The 24,624-nt window shown below is 31.2% G+C and overlaps 4 protein-coding genes and 1 long non-coding RNA gene across 16 annotated transcripts; 3 read left to right on the plus strand and 2 right to left on the minus strand.

The window, feature by feature from the left end:
• Positions 1–715: 715 nt before the first annotated feature.
• On the plus strand, positions 716–10,383 carry LOC105213436 (histone-lysine N-methyltransferase trr). The gene is made up of 9 exons (XM_029041088.2): positions 716–966; positions 1,460–4,536; positions 5,175–6,359; positions 6,554–7,349; positions 7,727–8,191; positions 8,290–8,876; positions 8,973–9,102; positions 9,301–9,483; positions 9,549–10,383. The coding sequence occupies exons 2-9, from the start codon at positions 1,523–1,525 to the stop codon at positions 9,639–9,641; spliced, it is 6,453 nt and encodes a 2,150-aa protein (XP_028896921.1). The 5' UTR covers positions 716–966; positions 1,460–1,522; the 3' UTR covers positions 9,642–10,383.
• On the minus strand, positions 7,631–15,084 carry LOC114804147 (uncharacterized). Of its 3 annotated transcripts, none has more exons than XR_003752406.2 (3): positions 14,497–15,084; positions 8,005–8,174; positions 7,631–7,929 (listed from the first exon to the last, which is right to left on the minus strand). It is a non-coding gene; the product is annotated as an uncharacterized LOC114804147 (long non-coding RNA). The 3 variants fall into 3 exon arrangements; XR_003752408.2 differs by lacking the exon at positions 14,497–15,084 and adding an exon at positions 10,456–10,589; XR_003752409.2 differs by lacking the exon at positions 14,497–15,084 and adding an exon at positions 10,385–10,525.
• On the plus strand, positions 11,173–13,397 carry LOC105213433 (uncharacterized). Of its 3 annotated transcripts, none has more exons than XM_054234458.1 (4): positions 11,173–11,360; positions 12,077–12,270; positions 12,527–12,600; positions 12,657–12,967. In XM_054234458.1, exons 1-4 carry the CDS (start codon positions 11,316–11,318, stop codon positions 12,719–12,721), a joined length of 378 nt encoding a protein of 125 aa, XP_054090433.1. In that variant the 5' UTR covers positions 11,173–11,315; the 3' UTR covers positions 12,722–12,967. The 3 variants fall into 3 exon arrangements, with proteins under 3 accessions (XP_054090433.1, XP_054090434.1, XP_011184566.1); XM_054234459.1 differs by lacking the exon at positions 12,657–12,967 and adding an exon at positions 13,130–13,263 and having other exon boundaries at positions 11,182–11,360; XM_011186264.3 differs by lacking the exon at positions 12,657–12,967 and adding an exon at positions 13,012–13,397 and having other exon boundaries at positions 11,214–11,360.
• On the plus strand, positions 13,738–21,618 carry LOC105213434 (calcium-transporting ATPase sarcoplasmic/endoplasmic reticulum type). 5 transcript variants are annotated; one of them, XM_029041090.2, is made up of 10 exons: positions 13,738–13,890; positions 16,088–16,233; positions 16,306–16,323; positions 16,391–16,473; positions 16,704–18,875; positions 18,935–19,050; positions 19,109–19,345; positions 19,405–19,522; positions 19,593–19,710; positions 21,402–21,618. In XM_029041090.2, the coding sequence occupies exons 2-10, from the start codon at positions 16,116–16,118 to the stop codon at positions 21,428–21,430; spliced, it is 3,009 nt and encodes a 1,002-aa protein (XP_028896923.1). In that variant the 5' UTR covers positions 13,738–13,890; positions 16,088–16,115; the 3' UTR covers positions 21,431–21,618. The 5 variants fall into 5 exon arrangements, with proteins under 5 accessions (XP_028896923.1, XP_028896924.1, XP_011184567.1 ...); XM_029041091.2 differs by lacking the exon at positions 21,402–21,618 and adding an exon at positions 20,928–21,218; XM_011186265.3 differs by lacking the exon at positions 21,402–21,618 and having other exon boundaries at positions 19,593–20,997.
• On the minus strand, positions 21,072–24,571 carry LOC105213435 (UDP-xylose and UDP-N-acetylglucosamine transporter). 4 transcript variants are annotated; one of them, XM_054234456.1, is made up of 7 exons: positions 24,430–24,569; positions 24,215–24,341; positions 23,371–23,463; positions 22,971–23,187; positions 22,765–22,896; positions 22,242–22,424; positions 21,072–22,185 (listed from the first exon to the last, which is right to left on the minus strand). In XM_054234456.1, exons 3-7 carry the CDS (start codon positions 23,451–23,453, stop codon positions 21,778–21,780), a joined length of 1,023 nt encoding a protein of 340 aa, XP_054090431.1. In that variant the 5' UTR covers positions 23,454–23,463; positions 24,215–24,341; positions 24,430–24,569; the 3' UTR covers positions 21,072–21,777. The 4 variants fall into 4 exon arrangements, with proteins under 4 accessions (XP_054090431.1, XP_011184576.1, XP_011184574.1 ...); XM_011186274.3 differs by lacking the exon at positions 24,215–24,341 and having other exon boundaries at positions 24,430–24,571; XM_011186272.2 differs by having other exon boundaries at positions 24,215–24,446.
• Positions 24,572–24,624: the final 53 nt, after the last annotated feature.

Here is a 24,624-nt window from a genome sequence, read left to right on the forward strand (position 1 = left end):
GAAATGAAGCGCTTTGTATAGCAATGACAGTTTGATTTCTCTATGCAAATCGAATGGTTAGTAATATGGGAACATTAACAGCATATGTGTGTATATTGACAAATATACCATAAATTGTAGCTGATAGAAATTAACGCAAATTTACAATATTGTCTTATAAATTAAATAGTAAAAAACGGAAATACTGCTATATAATATAAGTTAGTACAAAAGGATACGTAGCAAAAGCTTCATTGAAAAAATTTCAATACACAAATAGATAGAAATCTATTACATTTAGAGTATGCGGTTATTATGAGCGACGAGTCTGTTGGTATTTTTGGATTTTAAATGCTTTTGTTACCAAACTAAAATTCGGTTGTCCTTTGCTTTGATTAAAAGTAAACATGGGCCAAAAATGATACAAAAATATTTTTTTCAATATCTTGACACAAGCATTCCTTGTCCTATTCGTAAACAAATAACAAATATTGACAGTTGTTGGAAATGACATTGTATGTCCATGGTCATCACTACAGTACATAGTCATCACGGATATGGCTTAGTGATATGTTTTCAGGTAGAAAACTGCAAAATCTTCCCTGACTTCTGATTCACTTAAATTCAATAGAAAATGTTTTAATCATCCTTCCATATCACGATAACCCCCTATTTGCATTTCATTTACTTCCTCAGCCCTTTTGAACGAAACGCCCTGTTTTGTTCCATTTTCCAAATCGTATCTCTGTCAAAAACCACTTTAATATTTTTCATGTAAAGCAATATTAAAGAATACCTTTAAGAAATTAAAATACTAGAGGATACTAAAGTGAATATATTTAATTCTATAAATGTGAATGCCAAAAGTGAATATTATTATATTATTTATTGTGTGTACGAGTTTCAACAATATGATTGCGGATTTTTAATGAACAGTTTTGTTTTGTATAGTGTGTTTTTATCAAATAAAAGTCGTACAGCCTCATGGTGGGTTTACATTTTTAATAGATATTTGTTTTTGGGTGTTAAATGTTATAATTGTAGTATATGTCTTTATATTACTAGAAAATATTCTTAATAAAAATGTATGTTGTAAACATCCTTTGCTATTGCATTACTAAGAGCAGTTCTGCGTATGACAAATTGTCCGCTATTATTTGAACTTTAATTGTAAATACAAACACCGTATATTATTTCCAAATACATATATTGCTTACAGGTTTATTAATTTTGCACTACCTTTGCCATTTAATATCTATTATTTATAATTTACACAGCTCCAAGCCAAAAACTTTATTTTTTCATTGTCAGTATCTAAAGACACAGCCTTCGTCCAATAGACGGTTACTAGACATAGCAGAATAATGTTTTTACTATTTTATTTTTGAGAAATGAGAAGTTCATAATCGGAACAAAATATGCAAGATGTCTGAAGACCAACCCATGTAATTCATTAATTTTTTTTATTTTTTTATTACAGGTTTCTTATTGAATATACGTATATATTTCGACGCATAAATGTGTAAAAAGTTAAAAACTAAGCATGAATCAAATAAAAAATATTGGAAGTTCTGAAAATCCAAAACATCATAACTTCCAAAGTAATAATACCAGTTCAGTGAAACGGAATAACTCGGCAGAAATAAGTATAAGTTCAACAAAAAAAATTAAATTAGATGTGTCCAATAACACTATTTGGAATCTTGAAGGCAATGTAATTAAGAAACCATTGAGCGAGAGCACTAAGGACGAGCATATAAAGAAGAGTTTTAAAAGAGATTCTGTGTCAAAAACTTTTCAAAATTTTTCAAATCAAGATTGTGAAATACCTGAAACGGTAAAACCATCTTTTAATTCAGACGATTTTGTAGTTATTTCGTCAAATGTGTCGGACTATATTGATGATAAAGATTGCGACAAAAGCATCAGAAATAAGCCAATTTCCGAGACAAGTAGCAGTTTGTTAAATACCAATATAAGTGGACGAAAAGAGTTAAATACCAAATGTGCAGGACAAATTGAATCCGCTGATTTAGGCATATCGCCAATAAATCAAGAAATAAGTGCTAACGAATTTGATGTTGTCATGATGTCATCTATGCAGGAACAAAAGCCAATACAACAATTATCTTTGAGTTCTGATAACAGTCTCTCTGGATCGCTTTCTCGTGTTGTAGCTTCAGCTGGAAATATTATGCGACCAGGTACATTGACTTATACTCGTATAACGACTGCAAGTACAATATCTGCCGGCATACCACAAAATGCATCAGTATTGAATAGAAGAAATATATCTCCAAATTTGAAGAATTCGCAAGTGATGATGACAAATAAGAAGCTTCCATCGGAGATTACACAAACTACAGCAAAAGTTTCAATTGGTAATACCACAATATCTGTTCCATTGTTAAAACCCTTAAATTCTTCACAACACGGTCACCAAGGCAGCTCTGGATCTTCCGAGCTGCAGAAACAATCTCAAACGAATACGCAGACATCTTCACAACAACTTTCTTCTCAAACACAAATAAATTTAAGCAAAATACTGACGACTAAGCAAGGGTATAAGGGTAGTCATCCAACTATAGTATCGCTTTCTCAGCTTCAAATTAAACCAGTATCAACAACGAAGCTTGTTCAAACTAAAGTTTTTGGTAAGAAGCTACCACAACTTCAGTGTTCCGTAACTACAAATTCGCAACCTAATTCTGGACTTGTTACAATTGCCGTATCAAAAGCTAAACCTAGTATAGCTCTCAATCAATCGGGTTCAAAAAAAATAAGTTTCAAAACAGATTCCGGAGGCTTATTACACAATAATGCACATTTAGAAGATGGAACAAATATATCTGACAATATTTCGGCAATTGAAACAATTGATTTTGCAAATGAAAAAGTAGAAAAATCAACCAGCGATAATCAGATGTTAGACTCCAATATATCGAAAACCTTGGGTTCCATACAAAATCCTGTAAAAATAGTACCTCCAGTCACTGATGAAATTACGTTAAATAAAACGGCGGCTACTATTAAAAAGGTTTTAAATCCAAATGTCAATATCCTACCTTTACTAACGCCAATATCAAAGAATACGGAGCACCAAGGAAACACAAATGTTTATCCAGCTGTTAGTATAATTAGACAACATGTCCCTCAATTAATTACAACATCAGCTACAACAACATGTGTCTCCGTTTCAACGGGTGTGTCAGATAACAATATCCAGACAGAATTCCATAGTACAAAACAAACAAATCTGAATAATTTATGTGGGAAATTAAATTCATCATCCATAATTTCGATTCCAAAAAACATTTCATTAGTTTTATCAAAAAATAACCCAACTCAACAATCAAAGGCAAATATAGTGTCTAATTCAATTAGAAACTCAAACTTAATCGATCAGAAGGTAAAAAAAATCAATTTAACAGTTTCAAGTGCACTTAATGTATCTGCAGTTAGTTCGATGAATATGGTACAGCCTTTTAATGCCAACAATCTTTCATCGACACAAAATCAATCACAGGAAACAAGTCCAATTAATAAATCTACAGTTATATCAGTCGCAGTACAACCTCCTAATTTAATAAACTCAACTGATCAGAGCTCACTACCTCGTAAAACGGTCAAAGTAACACCCTACACATTGTCTTCGTTGGGACAACATTTGGATAAACGATGCAAATCACTTGAGGTACATGAACAAGAATATCGACAGAATGTTGATATTTTGCCTTCAAAACGAAGCAAGCTTGAAAGTTCTGAGTGCAATGCAGATGTATTCGAGAGTTTGAACAAAAAAGAAGCAGTTGATAATACGCATTCCTTTGTTGAAGCAAAATCCATCAAAAATTTTGACAAGCATGGAAACATTGAATTTAATAAGTCGCCTATAAATGTTTCTAAATCAGAGGATTCCAACAATGTTCTTCTTAAAAAACTTCTTCAAAATTCCAGTAATTCGCAACATCTAAATATTCACACGTCCATAGCTACCAATATACCAAACCCAGTTACGAACTCAACACCAGCATCTATTTGTAGTCAAGTATTATCTGCCAGAAAAGTGATTAATGTGCGTGCACCTAGTTTGGGTTTAGTTAGTTCTTTGGAGGCACAATTGGCCCGCCCAGTTATACCTCCTGTCCCAGCGACATCTTCAGCCCCGGTTCAAACTGAGATTTCAAAACCACAGAAAACTGACGAGCAAGAAGATTTAAAAAATAAAATCAACAATGAAATCACAGCATCTCAAAATGATGTGAAAATAAAACCTGTCCAAGTGATTTCAAAAGAAACGTCATTTGTCTCCAATCCGAACATTACCCCATTCTCATTAGAAGATCCGTGTCGCTCCAAAATGCAAGTTACAACAGTTACTGGGCAGGACATTGAACATGATTCGCTTAAAACAAGTAAAGCTTCATGTGAGAAAAGCGATACCAGTAATTCATCACAACAAAATTACTCACATAACACACAGCAAAAAGAATCCAATGGAAATGAGGTTGAAGAAGGTGGAAATTCACTGGGAAATATTTTCTCTGCTAATAAAACGTAAGTTGAGCGAGCATTAACTATGTATATTATTGCTATTTGGCTAAATGGCTACGTAAAACATTCAGAGCAGCATTAGTTTACTGTCAAGTTTTTCATCACATTCAACAAACTTTTATACGAGCACATATATTTGAAATGTGTTTAACTATTTAGAATTGCATATCAGCTTTATATACAAATATTCGCCCAACCATACTAAAACTTATTCAATTTTTTAACTAAATTTCTTGAAGATAATATTTTTGATATGCCGTTCAAAGGAAACAGCGAATATAATATGAATGTTACGAAATGAAATTGCTTTTCAGAATCTAACATTAATTCAAATTAAACACTGTACCCTACAATACAATACCATATAATACCATACCATAGAGGATGTAGGATAATAAATATACATATGTATTCGTATAAAAAGCTTATAAAGCAAATGGTTCAATTTTGCCAAAAGGTTAACTCTTAAAATATGATTCTCAAAAGCTTGTGAATATTCTTCATATATCGGATAATTATTAAATTAGTAATCCTCATTCGTTGTTATCGCATTCAGTAGATGCAATGAACTTTTACCTATTAACTATTCATATATATGTACGTGTAATAATATTTAACTAATCCTTTTTTTACATTTTAAGGTCCTCCAATGTTGGCAAAGACAGCATAAATAACCAAAATTTTGGCAGTGATGTGCCAAATCATTTCCCCATAATTGAGAGAAAGGAAGAGGCTTGCGGTGAAAAGTTGTCCAGTTTTGTAACATCTCTGACAGATCCATCAGAAAAAGCGGAAAAAAACGAAAATATTAAAACGAAACCTTATGTTAACAATCTGTTAGATGCATCTGCGAAGTCAAAGACACCATCCAGATATGATAATGATTCGAATATTCAAGTAAATTTAAAGTCGGATAATAAACATAATCTTAATGATATGAGTATACCTTCCGAATGCAATAATCCAAATAATATTGTATCTACCGATCAGAAGACAATAATAGTAGATAAAGATATTGAGTCCAAAAAGAAACGGAAAAGAGAATACCAAAAGCAACGCAGGTTGTTGCTAAGTGGGAAGGAGACTAATGCGAACATAGTTAACTCTACTACAAATGTACCTGGACCAAAAAAGAGGTCAAGAAAACTTTCCAAAATCGAAGAGGATTACGACAATTTCATTGACAATTTAATGACACATCTAAAGCAAATGAAACCGTTGCAGGTTTTGGAACCTCTATTAAATAGAAATTTCCTTGTTTGTAATGCATATGGGTTAAGTAGCAATCTTCCTCGTGGAGTAAGTAGTAAAGAGAATGGCGATGTTTTGCAAACTCCCCCACTCTTGGGAGAGTATGGAAATGCGCATCATTCCAATGCAAATACATTATATGACACGGAGTCATTTCATTCATCAGAAAGTAACAAAGAGAAAAAATTGTCTACAATTCAAAATGATTTTTATGATCAGGAATTCTCATCAAATACACGAAATAATTATAGCGACAGGTACTTGCGAGTATGGAGTATAATGAAAGAACGCAGCATTGAGTCCTCAGATATTGTAACCAACTGTAGTGTCAATAATGTCGATGTAGTAAATACGATTGGAGATAAATTCAATAGGTTGTCTTTACAGCAACTTATTTATCCCGGCTTAGTTGTAATGAATAAAAACAATGAGCATTACGTGGATCGAATGTCACCAAGTATCCCATTTATCGATTCAACATTTAGTATTAAAAAGAGCTGCCTTGTAAAAGCGATAAAGCAAATTGACGGCATTGAAAATGCTAACCAGATTTTAAATAATGGGACCGATATGAGGTAACAATTTACAGTTTTAAACTTTATTTTCTACTTCTGTGATTTAATTTACTACAATTATTAACCCATTGCCATCATACCTACTGATTCTTATTTTTTTGTCAAAAATGTGTATATTATAAAAAAAACTGTAATATAACACAACTGACTATTTGCTTTTATAACAAGCAATAATATATATATTTCCTTTTTAGACCGAAACGTGATGAAAGCAACAACCGAGTGGTTACATTGTCCGTTCAATTTTCGGCTGTTAATAACATATTTGGGGTGCTTAAAGACTTGGCCAATCTGTTGCATATTCCAGCGCCGACAATGTATAAAGTAATTGATAAACCAACATTTAATTTATCTCACGACCTTACACCAAAGAGCAATATTAAGTTAACAACTAAAAGTCAAACAAGTTTTCAACAAGATGTGATGTGTGGCAGAAAAAAAATTTGCTATAATTGCGGTAACTCAATTTTAGATTCGAGAATTCAATCTTTTAAAACTCCTTTTTGTGATATAAAAGAAATTTGCCCCTCTAACTTGTCGCCAAATTTATCGCCAATGAAATTGCAATTCTGTAACAAATATTGTTATGAACACTTCAATAATCCTCATAAATCGCAAACCTTAAATTTAAAATCAAAAATTGAAGACGTTCAAGTAACTACTGAAGAAAAGTTTAATGAGGAAAACTTAACCGGGAACAGGTCTACGGCAAATCAAAATAATATATCTAAAAATAATAAAGCTAAAAATTGCATTTACAAACATTACAGTGTTAACTGTTTTAAGGAGTCAAGTCAAAGCCGTATTTCTGAGAATGTTAAGAAAGGCAGTGAAACATGTTTGGATGAAAATAATGAACAAAGTGGATTTGCTAGTTGTATCTTAAATAGTTCAATTGAAGATTTGAGGGAGTGTGTTTTTTGTTACCAACGTGGGGACGGCGCAGCCAATGGCCCATCTCGACTACTCAATTTCGATATAGATAAATGGGTAAGTTTTTATTAAAAATTAGTCAAGTGTTCGTATATACATATGTGTCACCTTGTACCCTTATTTGTATTTGGTAGAACAAAGTAAATTTTCTGAAAATAATAATAGTCTTTAGTAAAGCCTAAAATACAGTATTTGTATGACAACATACTAACATATCTGTATTAGAGCTAACATACAATTTGCATGTTAAGTAAACAAGCCTGTTATGTCCAGAATATATGTATATCTGTACTCGGACAAAGATTTCGAATGTCTCATCAATTAGACTTGTGAAAATATTACCAAAATTACAATTGTCACTTTTATGGATTACATTTCTTAAAATAAGTACATTAATATGTAATATTATTTATAATAATTCACTATCATTCTAGGTACATTTAAATTGCGCTCTATGGTCCAGCGAAGTGTATGAGACTATAAGTGGTGGCCTTATGAACTTTCCAGCAGCTTTACAGATGGGCCTTAATCAATCGTGTAGCGGATGTCAACAAATTGGTGCCACAGTACGCTGTTTTAAAAATCGTTGTACCCAAGTTTTTCATTTACCTTGTGCAATAAGAGAGCATTGTGTTTTCTACAAAAACAAAACCATACATTGTCAGCAGCATGCAAATCGATTAGAAAAAGAAAATGAATTGTCATCTCTTACCGTTCATAGACGAGTATTTGTCGAAAGAGATGAAAATAGGCAAGTGGCAACAGTAATGCATCACTCAGAATTAACAAACTTACTTCGAGTCGGTACCTTAATTTTTTTAAATATTGGGCAATTACTTCCTCACCAGTTAGAAGCCTTTCACACCATAGATCACATATACCCTGTGGGATATAAAGTGGTAAGTAAAACAATTATAATTAAATCATATATATGATATGATCATGTATAGAAGTGAAATAGATAAATAGTATATTTGTATTATAATGTAATTTCTAGATTCGATTTTACTGGTCTATGAAGAAGCCAAATCGACGTTGTCGATATGTATGCTCAATAAATGAAACTGCTGGTCGACCTGAATTCCGTATACAGGTGCAGGAACCTGGAAGCGAAATTGAATTACGCGATTCCTCCCCTAATGCAGTTTGGAAACAAATTTTAACACCCATCGCATCTATGCGTAAAAACAATAAAATTGTACAACTGTTCCCTCAATTTATTTCCGGCGAAGATCTCTTTGGATTAACAGAGCCTTCTGTAGTTAGAATTATTGAGAGCTTACCGGGCATAGAAACACTAACGAACTATCGTTTTAAATATGGACGTAATCCTCTGTTAGAATTGCCACTTGCAATAAACCCAAGTGGTTCTGCACGCACCGAGCCAAAGCAGCGACAAATAGTTGCTTGGAGAAAGCCTCATACTCAAAGAACTGGCTCAGCTGCGAATCAACGTATGGCAAATTCTACAACATCTATTGCAGGCGAAATAGCATGTCCGTACAGTAAGCAATTTGTCCACTCGAAAAGTTCTCAATATAAAAAAATGAAACAGGAATGGAGAAATAATGTATACTTGGCGAGGTAAATATCCATTATCACATTGTACATATATACTGATACTACATATATGTATACATATAACAGTGGCCTGATCTGAACTTTTCTCCTTATTTCCAGATCAAAAATACAAGGCCTTGGTTTATATGCTGCGCGTGATATAGAAAAGCATACCATGATAATAGAATATATTGGTGAAGTTATTCGCACAGAAGTGTCGGAAATTAGAGAGAAACAATATGAAGCGAAGGTATTTTACATGTCATACATATTAGAATAAAAAAAGGGAAGAAAAAAAACGAAGCCTTCCCCATTTCATTGCAATGTATTATATATTAGAAAAAACTATATTTCCATATTAAAATTGTTGGATATATGTCGATATTAAAAATATACTAGTCGAAAAATTTCCTTATTTATTTGTATACATTTATTGTTTATTATTTAGAATCGAGGAATATATATGTTTCGTCTGGATGAAGATAGAGTCGTCGATGCTACCCTGTCTGGAGGATTAGCTCGTTATATAAATCACGCTTGCAATCCTAACTGTGTAACTGAGACTGTTGATGTTGATCGTGAACTTAGGATTATAATATTTGCTAAGCGAAGGATTAACAGAGGCGAAGAGGTAGTTGCTCTAATAATAAAGCGTAAGAGAGATAAATTTTACCTAACGATATACTCTTTTTTCAGCTATCTTATGATTATAAATTTGACATTGAAGACGATGCCCATAAAATATCTTGCATGTGCGGTTCTCCCAACTGCAGAAAATGGATGAATTAAGCAGCTATATATGACGTAAATTATATTCAACTCATATCAATGTTGTATGAAATAAAATTAATAAATCAAAATACTTATTATAATAGTTATAAACTGTGGTATTTAGTACCCCAAATAGTTATCTATAACAATGTAACATTATATATAATAAATTAAAGTTGCGTGGAATTTTGTATTTGCAGAAAAATTATGATTATTATTTTCAAAAAACTGTTGTGTGCTTTCCGAACCTTTTACTGAATATATTCTTATACACGTATAACACAAAATATAATTACATTGCTCACATAAAAGTTCTTTTTACAAGTCGTAAAATTATCTAGTTACATATTGGTTTATGTTTATTTGTTCTAGAAGAATTTATTCCGCTACATGTCTATACCCGTACATCCGTGCAACCCACATTGCGTTTCAGCACCTCATGCTGCAAGGTAATACAAAGATTAAGTAATAATCTCGGCATTTCCAAAACTGCTAGCAGTCATATCATAATGTGAAACATATAGTTTTACAACATAAAACACAAATTAGTAAACTCAGAGATCGCATTTTACATAGTTTCACCTATTTCATAATTTGTATTTGATATTTGAAACACTTAATTTATTTTGCATGGATTCGAATTACTAAATTATAATATTCATATTTGAAGCTGAAATGATGGAAATATAGTTCTGTATACATTTTAAGTATTGCTTGTAAAATAAAAATGATAACTAAATATATTGTATATGTTAAATCACCTGAGTTTTTTTATTGTAGGTATGTTTATTTTGCAACAACTAATGAACAGCGAAATGTGTACATTCTTTACCTTGTCATGTAAAATTATTTATAACTTTACGTATAATAATGTAGGTTTTGTTCTTATGAATATTTTATGCCGCGAAATGAACCGCTTTGTATAGGCGGTCCACATTTTCATTGCTAACAATTTGAAAGTACATACATACATATGTATATCTTTCTAAGTTCCCCGAAATATTTCGCAAAGTTGGATACTTATCTGCAATCACACTTATACATACATATATACTGAGTGTACGTACATAACAGTACACATTATTTCTTGGTAGATATTTTATTTCATATTTAGATATATGTACTTACATTCTTATATACAAACATACAATGTCTATATTTATATTTAGTGTACCTAGCATCTTGCATAATGCATATTAGGTAAACATATATATGTATATGTGTTCAAACATGTGTTCATTTAAATATCCCAATTGGCCATCAATGCGTGTTTAGCTACAATAAAAAATACTACATGTAGAAGACATAACTATATACATATGTACATTTGATGATAATGCCAACATCAGTCGGATATTTGAATTAAAATATATATGTTACTTTTACAAAATAATGAACTAATAAACAGTTACATTCTTAAATAGGCCATACTCTGGCCTATAGAATATATGTATACGTACATACATACATATGTATTTTCTATACGTCTATACAGACGTACATACATATATACATATATATGTAAATGTATACTTTGTTATTGGGACGTTAAATAATACATTAGTATAATAACTACATGATGCATGTGTGTACATATATACGATTCTATTGTTTAAGACAAAACCTCTAAACCAAGCTCTTATAATTCCATTCTTGTTTGTGATATTAAATGATAAAGTAAACTTTGTAAGAATGAGTTGGTTTTCGTTTTCAACATTGCTTGCTTTTTTAGAATTAGTAAGTAAAAAATTAAGATATATGGAATTTAAGCTTGGCTATGTATCTTATACGAATTAATAAAAATATCGTGATAATAACATAAATACATAATCGGTACACATTATCATTTATTACAGTTTATGTGCAGTGTGCTTGGTGTATATTGAAATTTATTAATTTAATTTTGAATGTTTAATAATAGTTGATAAATTAAACGTTAGCCAGGTTTTCTTTATGCTGAAAAATGTAGTTAACAAATGCAAATACAACACGAAACATATGTACGTACTTAGTAAATATATGTGTATATGTAAGAATGCGTTCATATGGATGTACATGCATGTGCGTGTACTTATATGTTGAAATACGTATCTGGAAGTAAAACTATTAGAATTTATTCAAAAATGATTTTTATTATATATATATATTTTTAATTTTGCCTATTGTTATGTACACAAATGTATCTACATACATGTGCAACAACCTTTCGGAAAACCAACAATTGCGCACGATGCACCTCATGACATGGCATATTTAGGTACATACATACATATTTATACATTGCCCATATTTACATCGATTTAAACGTACCTACTAATATTATTTCTATTTAATTTCCCCGAGAGTTTATTGCCACCCGCATACATGTCTGTTTATAGGTATCTACATTACGTACATGCATACTAAGTATTGTCACGCAAATTATACTCAGGTTATCATTCTTTTAATTTAAGGTAATATCTTTTGCTGCTTTAATCGTGAAAAAAATCACAGACAGCCAAGGCGAGCAAGTTTTTAAAAGAAACCAAAAATTTTCAACTGAATGGAGCTTACTTAATAATTTAAATTGGTCTCAGGCGGGAAATGACTTCAGCATTCTGGTGTATGGTGGATACACCTTTATGGCTGGGGTTTTTTTGTTGTCAAGGTAATAGCTTCAACTTCTTATTTAATTATTTCGCATTACTCCAAAAAAAAAATATTTTTATTAATAGAGCATATACATACACACTTTTTACATATGTAGATTTTAAAATTGGATATACAGTGAAATTTTTGGATTAGAATTTTGGCAAATATGTTTTAAAAACATTATCCATGTTAAAATATCTTAAAACATTCTTAGATATAAATTTGCTTCAGCTGATATTTCTATAGTTAATTAAATGTATTCTTTTTTTTAGAATAAAGTCTAATAAATTTGAAATGTGTGAAAAAACATTGCTCTATTGCGGAACAATATTTTTTGTCATTCAAGGTAAGATATAATCGTATTTTCAAACCATAACAGACAAAAAGTAATCTCCAAATCAGCGAAAGCATTGAGCTGCAACAACATTGACCCGTTGAATTCACCTTCTTTTTTGGAGTCATCTTAAAATCGCTGCTGATGCGAGTGATTTAATTTTCAAATAATCAGTAGCCATCCGTTTTTACTTGCGAATTTCATCGTGACTGAAGGCAACAACACTGGCCCAGTGGCCAGTTTTCTGCAATATTAAAACAAGGATAGCTTCGCAACCGGAATTATTCAGATTATCTGTTCATCAAACTAATTTTTATAATAACGTAAATTTCTATATTTGGGAATCTATTTTATTTTGATTGATTAATACTCATTTAAAATTAACTTAAAAATTTAAAAAATTAAAAAATATACATCTTTCAGCTTGCTTAGTGTTTGGAACATTGGAGTACATACCAATTGATATTCAAATAAATGCGCTTATTCTTGGTACATTATCAGTTATAGGATCAATATTATTCTTTATTGATATATGCTACAGCTCTTCTTCAAAAAATATTGTATCCAGGGAAGTGCAAACTGAGACGTATTGTATGATTTCAAATCAGTTATCAAGTATTCATCCAAAGACAACACTTCCCTCAAAAGCCCTACGTCATCACAATGTACAAATATGTCCATCTGGAATCCGTTTATATTCAAAACCACAGTCAATAAATTTTAAACAATGTGAGACAAACAACGGTAAACAAGGTAATAATTTAAATAAATGTGTATTGCAAACTGATGTATAATAAAAATTTTAAAACTTAATTCTTAGTTTAGTACAGTTTTATGAAATCATGATCTTTCCAAATTTTATGAAAAGCTAACTTTAAGCTTTTATAGTTTAAATAGTTAATTTTAACAGTACCTGATTGTAATAACATTGTTTCATGTATATTAAAAAAGTATTTTTATAATTATTAAATTTATACCACTGTCATTTTGAGAATATAAAACACATTTACATTTTTTTGTGATAAATATCATATATGAAATGAGATTGTTTAGAAAATTTTACGTGCCAAAAGTATTTTCCCGGGTGATAGAGAGTCTGTCTGTTTGGGAATTTTGCCAAATTCAAAGATTTCTGTAATTTTGAAAGGCACTCTCATCAGGCATTTGTTCTCATTTTATTCAGTCGCCGTCGATCGTTTCAAAAGCGCGATCTTTCCTTAGCTCTTATTTTCGGCTGGGCTAAACATTGTTTCGCAATAAGAAAAATTAATTTTAATTATTGACGCCGAGTAAAAAATTTGTGTAAGTTTTTTAAAATTGTAAATAGTTTATTGACAATTTTATGTGCTATTTAGTCGAAATAAGCACAAAATTTTAAAACAAAAATTATTTTTAGTGCTATTTGTTATCACAAATCAGTTAATAATTAAGTTTTTTTTTGTTTCAAATCCACCGAAAAATAAAGAAATTGTTATTTCAAGTTAAACCAATTTTTTGTGAGATTATAAAAAAGTGTAAAGTGTAAAATTTACAAATTTGAACCAATAATATCTATGCATAATTCAAATATCTTGACAAGGTTTAATCAAGTTCTTCGAAATTAAATGAAGTCAACAAAAGCTTTTCGTAATGCTATATGTCAAGAAAAGATGAATTTCTACATCTATTATAAAATTAATTATTTTTAGAATACTAAGCATTGAAACGAATTGGAGCAGACCATGTGACAGTCTCCTGGGCAACGGTGATAATGCCTACATTTGTATACGTACATATAGTATATTATATCCGTGCACTCATAGTTCTCTCATCTCTTCATATTTACCAAAAAGTCTATGGAGTTTGCGCAATATTCAAATACTGGATATACCATATTCACCACTTACTCTTAGCATTGATATATTTTACCTTAAAGGCTGATGATAAAATATATGTTCATATGCAATAGTATTCACGAGTAGCATGGCAAAAACTATTTTCTACTTTTATTCATACATACGACGCATTGAATAAATATATATGTTTATTTTTATTTAACGTCAATTATTCGTAGCTGAATATGAATACTAAATTATTTGGTCCTCTATTGAAATAGACAATTTTGCATATTATTACGTGCATTAAATAGACATATGTATGTACAAATGTATTTATATATCCGCCGTAGAAATATATATGTATATGCATGCATCCAATCACATATACTTATACACTTCAAGGTATTGTGATAAATGTATGTAAGTATATTAAAATAGAATCGACTTAAGGATCGCACTTTTATTTAGTATACATTCAATATTTCTGGATCTTTAATATTTAATGTAATTATAATTTTGCTTTGATGTTAATTTTTTAAATGAATCTAAAATATTTAAAGGACTTTTAAGGCATGTTAAGACCCAACTTGTTCACATTATATATAACGAATTTAAAAAACTTGATACATATATTTCATAAATTATTTTACACAAAAATGTGTATATTTTTTTTAGATTTTTTATCGTTTCTGCAATATATTTAATTCTTTTATTTATTATTTTCCTACTTTCAATCATATGGATTTTTTCTGAGTGTTCCGAAATTATGTTTTTTAATTGGCAACACCTCAAAAGCCAGCTGTCAGGCCATGCTTCCTCCATATCGTATAACGTTGCGTTCTACAGCATAATTCACCATCTCATTTGTCTTTTGTTTTAGTATTCCTCCATTACTAAAGTAACACATAAAAAGTACGCTATATAACAATTAGATTAAAACTAAAGCATTTAGATTATTAAGTAAATGTACATAGGTAGAAGTGTCGTTTTCTGGTTGCTGTCAAATTGTCAAATAAAGGAAGTGCAGCTGATTACCTGATCTAACCAAGTAAATGCAATTTGGATATATTTTAGAGATATAAATACGTAGGCTCAAAAACTTTCATATTGGACGTAGAAACAATATTTTGTGACATTAGTGCTCTAATCTATTCCCCAATAATATATTTTAACCATGAATTGAGATAATTATTTCAAAAATTATTTATGTATATATGTATCGGTTGGTTATTTAAGTCGTCGTTAGCTGTTTAAAGCATATATTTCATGATGAAAGAAAATAATCTGGAAGTGAAAAGTTTGATAACATGACTTGACATATGTATATGTAGCGAAAAATATATGAATAGTTGAATACATTCAAACTACTTAAAAAGAATAGAATGGCAAAATCGACCAAAACAAGTATTTATTAAAATTTCACATATTTAATTTTAAAGTCCACGTCATTCAATTTGAGAGATATCAAGTGACCAATTCTAATTTCCACACTTTTTCTGGAAAATAATTGAATTTTTAAATTATTTTGATTATTGCTAAAAACATGAAGGAATGCAATTCATTAGGAAAATTATAATTAATTTCGATGTTCTATATTTATTTCTTATAATTCGATGCGAACATGTAAAGTTTACATTTGTATTACATAGCATTATATTAAAGTAAAGAAACTGAATTTACAGAATTCCTGCGCGTCGATAATCAGTAACAATGGAAGACGGCCACGCTAAAACCGTCGAACAAGCCTTGAACTTTTTTGGCACAGACGCTGAACGCGGACTAACATTGGATCAAATTAAAACCAACCAAAAAAAATATGGTCCAAATGGTAATACCTATTATATGTGAACATTTTTAGTTTAATTTGCTAATTGTTGTACGTTTTTTTTTCTTTACTCAGAGTTGCCTACGGAGGAAGGTATTGAAAAAACATTTTACAAAAAAAAAAAAATAATCATAATAAATGAGTAAATAATTATTCGCAGGAAAAACTATTTGGCAACTTGTTTTAGAACAATTTGATGATCTTCTTGTGAAAATTCTGTTGTTGGCCGCAATCATTTCTTTCGTAAGTAATTTTTCATTTCATTTATAATTTATATACATAAATATATCGAAACTACTAAATTAGTAGAGTCCTATCATACAAATTATATTGCAACTTTCTTTGTATAATCATAAAAGATTTTGAATGCATTTGTATGCATAAACATATATGTATTTGTATGTGTTTGGACACCAATTTTATAATTTCAATTATTTGATTGCACCATACAATTTGAATTCATATTTTTTCAGGTCTTAGCTTTATTTGAAGAGCACGAAGATACATTCACAGCATTTGTAGAACCTTTAGTTATTCTTTTAATTTTGATAGCAAATGCCGTTGTAGGTGTATGGCAAGAACGAAATGCTGAGTCTGCAATTGAGGCCCTCAAAGAATATGAGCCGGAAATGGGTAAAGTAGTTCGCCAGGATAAATCTGGAATTCAGAAAATCAGAGCGAAGGAAATTGTTCCTGGAGATATAGTTGAAGTGTCCGTTGGAGATAAAATCCCTGCTGATATTCGACTAACGCATATCTACTCTACTACTTTACGAATCGATCAATCAATTTTGACTGGTGAATCGATATCAGTTATAAAACATACAGATCCAATTCCTGATCCGCGTGCCGTTAACCAGGATAAAAAGAATATATTATTTTCGGGTACTAATGTGGCTGCTGGTAAAGCTCGTGGTGTAGTCATTGGAACAGGTTTAAATACAGCGATTGGCAAAATTCGCACAGAAATGTCGGAGACCGAAGAAATCAAAACTCCTTTGCAACAAAAATTGGATGAATTTGGCGAGCAGCTTTCTAAAGTAATTTCTATCATTTGTGTTGCTGTATGGGCAATAAATATTGGTCATTTCAACGATCCCGCTCACGGCGGTTCATGGATAAAAGGTGCTATATATTACTTCAAAATTGCTGTAGCATTAGCTGTTGCCGCCATTCCAGAAGGTTTGCCAGCTGTAATTACAACTTGTTTGGCTTTGGGAACCCGCCGTATGGCGAAAAAAAATGCTATTGTACGTTCATTGCCGTCTGTTGAAACATTAGGTTGCACTTCGGTGATTTGTTCAGATAAGACTGGTACTTTAACTACCAACCAAATGTCGGTATCAAGAATGTTTATTTTCGAAAAGGTAGAAGGTAACGATAGTAGTTTTCTGGAATTTGAACTGACTGGATCAACTTACGAACCTTTGGGTGAACTCTTTTTGGGCGGACAACGTGTAAAAGCTTCAGAATATGAAGCTCTTCAGGAGTTAGCTACTATTTGTATCATGTGTAATGATTCCGCAATTGATTACAATGAGTTTAAACAGTGTTTTGAAAAGGTTGGTGAAGCTACAGAAACGGCTTTAATTGTACTTGCCGAAAAATTGAATCCATTTAATGTCAATAAAACCGGTCTCGATCGCCGTTCCGCCGCTATAGTTGTCCGTCAGGAAATCGAAACGAAATGGAAAAAAGAATTCACTCTTGAGTTCTCTCGTGACCGTAAATCAATGTCTTCATATTGTACTCCACTGAAAGCTTCGAGACTGGGAACTGGTCCAAAATTATTTGTAAAAGGTGCGCCAGAAGGTGTATTGGAACGTTGTACACATGCACGTGTTGGAACAAGCAAAGTGCCACTAACTTCAACCCTTAAGAGCAAAATTTTGGCTCTAACTGGACAGTATGGTACTGGACGAGACACTTTGCGTTGTCTTGCTTTGGCTGTAGCGGATAGCCCTATGCGACCAGATGAAATGGATTTGGGAGATTCTACCAAATTCTATCAATATGAAATTAATTTAACATTTGTTGGTGTCGTTGGTATGTTGGATCCTCCGCGTAAAGAAGTTTTCGATTCCATTGTACGTTGCCGAGCAGCGGGTATCCGAGTAATTGTAATAACTGGTGATAATAAGGCAACCGCGGAAGCAATTTGCCGACGCATCGGCGTTTTTGGTGAAGACGAAGACACAACTAATAAATCCTATTCCGGTCGCGAATTTGATGATCTTTCACCGGCTGAGCAAAAAGCCGCATGTGGCCGTGCCCGTCTCTTCTCTCGCGTAGAACCACAACACAAATCAAAAATAGTTGAATATCTACAAAGCATGAATGAGATTTCTGCTATGACTGGTGATGGTGTCAACGATGCTCCTGCTCTTAAAAAAGCAGAAATTGGTATTGCAATGGGTTCAGGTACTGCTGTAGCCAAATCGGCCGCCGAAATGGTGTTGGCAGATGACAACTTCTCATCCATTGTCTCTGCTGTTGAAGAAGGTCGTGCTATTTATAATAACATGAAGCAGTTTATTCGTTATCTTATCTCATCAAATATTGGCGAAGTAGTGTCTATCTTTTTGACTGCTGCTTTAGGATTACCGGAAGCATTGATTCCTGTTCAACTATTATGGGTTAATTTAGTAAGTAAAATAAATATAAACTGATTGAATTATTAATATAAGTGTACATGTGTATACAGGTAACAGATGGTCTTCCAGCAACTGCTCTTGGATTCAATCCCCCTGACTTAGATATTATGGAGAAACCCCCACGCAAAGCTGACGAGGGTCTTATTTCAGGATGGTTATTCTTCAGGTAATTTATTTAATATTTATAAAATGCCAGTATTAAATAGAAAATGATGTGTTTATAGATACATGGCTATTGGTGGTTATGTTGGTGCTGCTACAGTCGGCGCTGCAGCTTGGTGGTTTATATTTGCTGAGACAGGCCCTCACCTAACCTATTGGCAACTAACACATCATTTGTCGTGTTCTGGTTCAGGGGATGATTTTAAAGGAGTGGACTGTAAGATTTTCAGTGATCCCCATGCAATGACCATGGCTTTATCCGTACTAGTTACAATTGAAATGTTGAACGCTATGAACAGGTAACAAACAAAATCGGTATATACAATAAATTATTATTACCTAATTTTTTCTTGCGCAGCCTTTCAGAAAATCAGTCACTTATTACTATGCCCCCATGGTGCAATATGTGGCTAATTGGTTCAATGGCTCTTTCCTTTACACTACATTTTGTTATCCTTTATGTGGAAGTCCTTTCGGTAAGTATCAATTATAAACTGGGTTAAATATTATATGTACTATGCATATATATTTGTTATTATATTTTAGACCGTTTTCCAAGTGACCCCATTGTCAGGGGAAGAGTGGCTAACTGTGATGAAATTTTCAATTCCTGTAGTTTTATTAGATGAAACGCTGAAATTCGTTGCTAGAAAAATTACTGACGGTGAGAGCCCAATTCTAAAAATGCATGGGATTGTTTTGATGTGGGCCGTTTTCTTTGGCCTCTTGTATGCAATGACGCTTTAAATAGTTTGTTCAAATAACTTACATACATACATAATTCTAGCAAAATTAGATAAAATAACTATTTAATTAAAATTCTATACTAATTTCCATATGACATACACATATATATTTAAATTTTAATGCTTTAGCATTACGCTGCTGAAATTAAGAGCTTGGAGAATGTTATTTTTAAATATTTTAAGGTAATTAAACCAATAACAATATAGTAATGCCTTCAACGTTTACAATTTTTTTTAAAGATCATTAGGGAAAATACTCCAGATCAACAATAATTAATTGTATGACTAGTTCACAAAATTACTTAATTGGCAAACTGTTGCATTAAAGGCATAACATTAAAAAAAATCTTTCAATAAAGGCATTACGGAATCTCCAAATGTAAATTTTATTCGATAAGTTATGAAAGTACAAAATATTCCAATTTTCCAATTGATATTATGTACTTTGCATTTTAAGAGTCTGAAAGAGTCATACAAAATTATTGATTTAAAATCGCAAAAACGTGCGATAATTTATTATTAAGGGATTTTTTTATTAAAGTGAATTTAATTACAATATTTGAGAAAATCGTTCTCAAAGTTCAAATCAAAATTTCTACCGATTAAATAGCAATGTACTTATACTAATAAATTTGTGTTTCAATTAAAATATATATATATAAATTTTTAATAACTATTTTTGGTACATAGAATTATTCGCTGCTCAGAAGTCCTTTCTGGCTTGCTTTCAAAATTCAATTGTTCGTCGCCTTTTAAAAAACAAATTAACTTACAGGAAGGACTCAAATTTTGTAAACAGTAATACTGAATCAGATGACTGTATTGCAAACAATTCATATTGTTTTTTTAACAAAATATGTAATATTTTAGAATCTTAAACCATGGCTACACGTTTTTTCTATGTAATTTAACATTAATTTAAGATTTACAATAACCCGTTTCATAAGTTGGAGCTACGAATAATTTTGTGCAAGCATAGCTTTTAGGTCGTTTTCAAGTTGCATATTTTCAGGTGTTCAAATGCTGTCTTAACAAAAAGTGCGCAATTTCTGTATGTGCCTCGCTGCTTGTCCGAATTAAAAGTTACAACATAATAATTGATCCTCATTACATACATAATTTTCCACTTTTATAGTCAATCCCACGTTCCACTAAAAAAGAGTCTGCTGTATAATATTTCAAATAAGAAAAAGAACAATGACAAATTCATATGTGATGCAATCTGCTTTACCGGTCCTTCAACAATCACGGATGAAAACCATACATTACCCACTATCTATGATTCCTGGCCATTAAACGAGATGCCTTGCTATGGTTTATTAAATATCCCTTTGCATTAAACATTGATTTGTAAAATATTGATTAATTTTATTATGTAAGACGCCACGATTTAAACGACACCCAAATATCAAATACCCAAAAATTACATTGAAGTTTATACTTATACCTTTAAGTTCTATTTACAGCTTCCCATTCAAGACATTTTGCGAAGGCTTTAAACAATGTTAGAAATTTTTAATATGGAATTTTATATGCAATGCATATATTTCACATACTTTTTTATGAAATTACCTTTATTTTTTAATTTGTGCAAAATAATTAATTTTAGTTCCTGACGTCATTATCGATAAATGGTAAGCAATAGATGACCAGTGCTCTCAAGTCCACTCTCAAAAAAGCGGAATGCTACGCACATCTTAGTCTACAAGTTGTTAAAAAAATATCGATATCCTTATGATATTAAGAAACTAAAAAAATATTTGTTTAAAATTAGCAATGTGATTCACGTGGATTATGCAATAAAAAACGTACAACAAACAATTGCATCTATTGAGTCTTTATTTTATCTAAGTACACACATATATACAAAAACTGTATATTAGTATATTAATTTCCTAAACAAAAACTATTAACAATTCACATTAGTTTACGTTATCTTAATATATACGAGTAATTATAAACATAAACGCATGTACATTTTTTATCTATTCTTTTTTATGCTTCCTAAGTTTCATCTGCTCAGTAATTCGTGGAATTACTTCGGTAAAAATGATAGTGCCGAAAAATACTAGCCCCGTACCAGTCCAATGGTAAATTGTAAACGGATTTTTAAAATATAAAATAGAAAAAAGCAATGATACAAATTTTCTCAATGTTACGACAAGTGTAACGGTTAATGATGCACACTCGGTTGTTAGAATATACACCGATCTTATGCATAGGTACTGCGTAATAACATTGCACATTAAATAAAATAGCATCTGAGGAATTTCGACTTTCAACCCAACCGTAGAAATTATTGGTAATGCCATATGTTCACTTTCTGTAGCTAAACTGAAATGTTCCCAAATATTTTTATATATGAAAAGGAAACCAGGTAATGGAATCAAATGCTGTAAAAGAACAATAAAAATAATTAAATATTTTATTTTGACTGTATGAACTTTACCGTAAAGAAGAGTGCCTCTTGAGGATGTTTGCCAAATTTTTTGTATAAAGTTTCCTGACAAATGCCCATATAAGCAGATATGAAAAGAGCAATGGAAAGTAAACCTATCCCAAGAATCCATATAAAGAAGTCGGAATATCCAACGTCTAGAGTATCGGTTGGTTTGGTTACAGATGTACTTTTCTAAATAATTAAAAATCAAAATGTCATAAAATACGTTAAATCTTATAATGCAATAGTACATATCGGTGGTCTTATGGAAATCAGCATATGTTATTAAGAAGTAAATTTTAAACACACTTTAAAGTTTATCATAATGAGACTAATTACCAAATTATGTTTAATAATTATATTCTCAGAAGTTCCGGACTTAAGCATTTTATGCACATTAACTCTGTTTGTAATCTAATTTAGATCCACAAGACGTTAGATATGTACTAAATGTCTTATAAATATAAATACGAAATTTTAATTGAAAAACATAAAGCGATATATACTAAGCCCGTATAGAAGATTTACTCACCACATTACTCCCCGAAACAATTGTACACAACACTATTCCAACGGTTATCATGAAAACAGACAAATATTTGGAAAAAATGTATTTCTTTTTCAAAATAAGTATTCCCATTATCATATTAGCTATAAGTGAACCCTGCAATATTTGAAACGTTAATCAATATTTTAATGCTATTTATTACTATATTAGCTATTTAAAATTTTACTCACAGCTCTAAATATCATATGCAAAGGCATTGGTATATTGAAGTCAAACGCAAAGTTGTTGGCCACACTTGTTACAAAAAACATAAGCACAAGAAGGGAATAATTACGCAGAGGTATTTTCGGCGAGAAACTGCGCGTCGCAATTGTATGCACTAACCCTTCCAGAGCGATAAACAAGAACTGTGAAAATGTTATGAGATTTCCAGAACCGGGATCTTCTCTAAAATAGGAAATTAATTTATAAAGCAATTATTAATTTGTAGGGATTATGTAAAAGTGAAATTTAAATATATGCACTTGGAACCATGTAGGTACATAACTGACGACTTTATATTCTTTGTAAATTACACGAATTTTGCTGTCAAACAAATAAACGTAAAAACACATATATATAATAACTTACTTTACTAGATACTCCAGAAATACAACATTGCTACAGCAACCCACAAATACACATATTACAGCCGTAAGTGCCTTGATATTCATTTTTAAGGATCTGGAAAAGATTGTATATATTAATATATAGCAAATTATACCATTTTATTAGAATTTTTTAAATGCAATGACTGAAACTAATTTTGATGAAAATCTAAAATATAAAATAATATATATATGTACATAAAACTGATGAGTTGATCGATCTTATTAAACACTGAATTAGAGGAACAAAGTTCATGATCTTCAAATATGCTCAAACATAATACTAAAGCTTATTTGTAGTGGAAGTAAAAAATGTCTAGTGAATAAAAACATTTAATATTTATGTAGCTAGCTGAAAGATAAGTGGGAAGGTTATTCCAAGATCACTACTGAACGTTTAATCATGCAATCAGAACACTTAACAAATTAAACAGAGACATTTGGCTTTCGACGTCTATTTTTATAGTTCTGGTTACAGAAGATGTGTAATTTGGTCCTTGAAAATAGCATAGTTACTCAATGTATACAGTGCCAAACCTTGTACTACATTTGTGCAGTTTAGTAATTAAACTCATCCTATCCTTTGAAATTTGGCTGTCACAAAAACAACAATTTTGCTCAAATGATTTATGTATTCATTTCATCAGTAATAAACACAATGAATGTTATGCCTTCACCAATCACACATAGTTAACGTGCGATGATAGCGAATTTCTTTTGCAAGAACTTATGTAAACATTATATAAATAATTACGAGCTGATGTAAACTATTTAAAATGAAGAATAATTAATAGTTTTAAATTATTATGTGTTCGTCTACGTCTCACCTGAAGAAAAACACGTCGAAATTTAAACAATTTCAATAACAACTTATCAATTGATTCAGTAATTAAAGTACATCTGTCTTATCTTTATTATTTGCATGGATGCCATATTTTATTAATACTGCTGATGCTTATTAAAAACACAAAGTTAAAAGTTATCTAATTTTTATTAATTCAAACGAAGTTGATCATCCATCCAGATTTTTACAATCACTTACATATAATATCGCGTAATACATGTTATGTTTTACAACTGAAGTGCTGAACACATAGACGACGACAAGTGACGAGCGACACCTGTCAAATATTAAAATACACGCGTTCTTATGGGAACAGCTTTTTGGACAACAGCACGACTTCGCGACAAAAGGGTATTCGCTGTCGCTAAATTAGAAATGTTTCTAATGACAATG

The sequence above is a fragment of the Zeugodacus cucurbitae genome, chromosome 6, assembly GCF_028554725.1.
Source record: "Zeugodacus cucurbitae isolate PBARC_wt_2022May chromosome 6, idZeuCucr1.2, whole genome shotgun sequence".
Classification (NCBI taxonomy): domain Eukaryota; kingdom Metazoa; phylum Arthropoda; class Insecta; order Diptera; family Tephritidae; genus Zeugodacus; species Zeugodacus cucurbitae.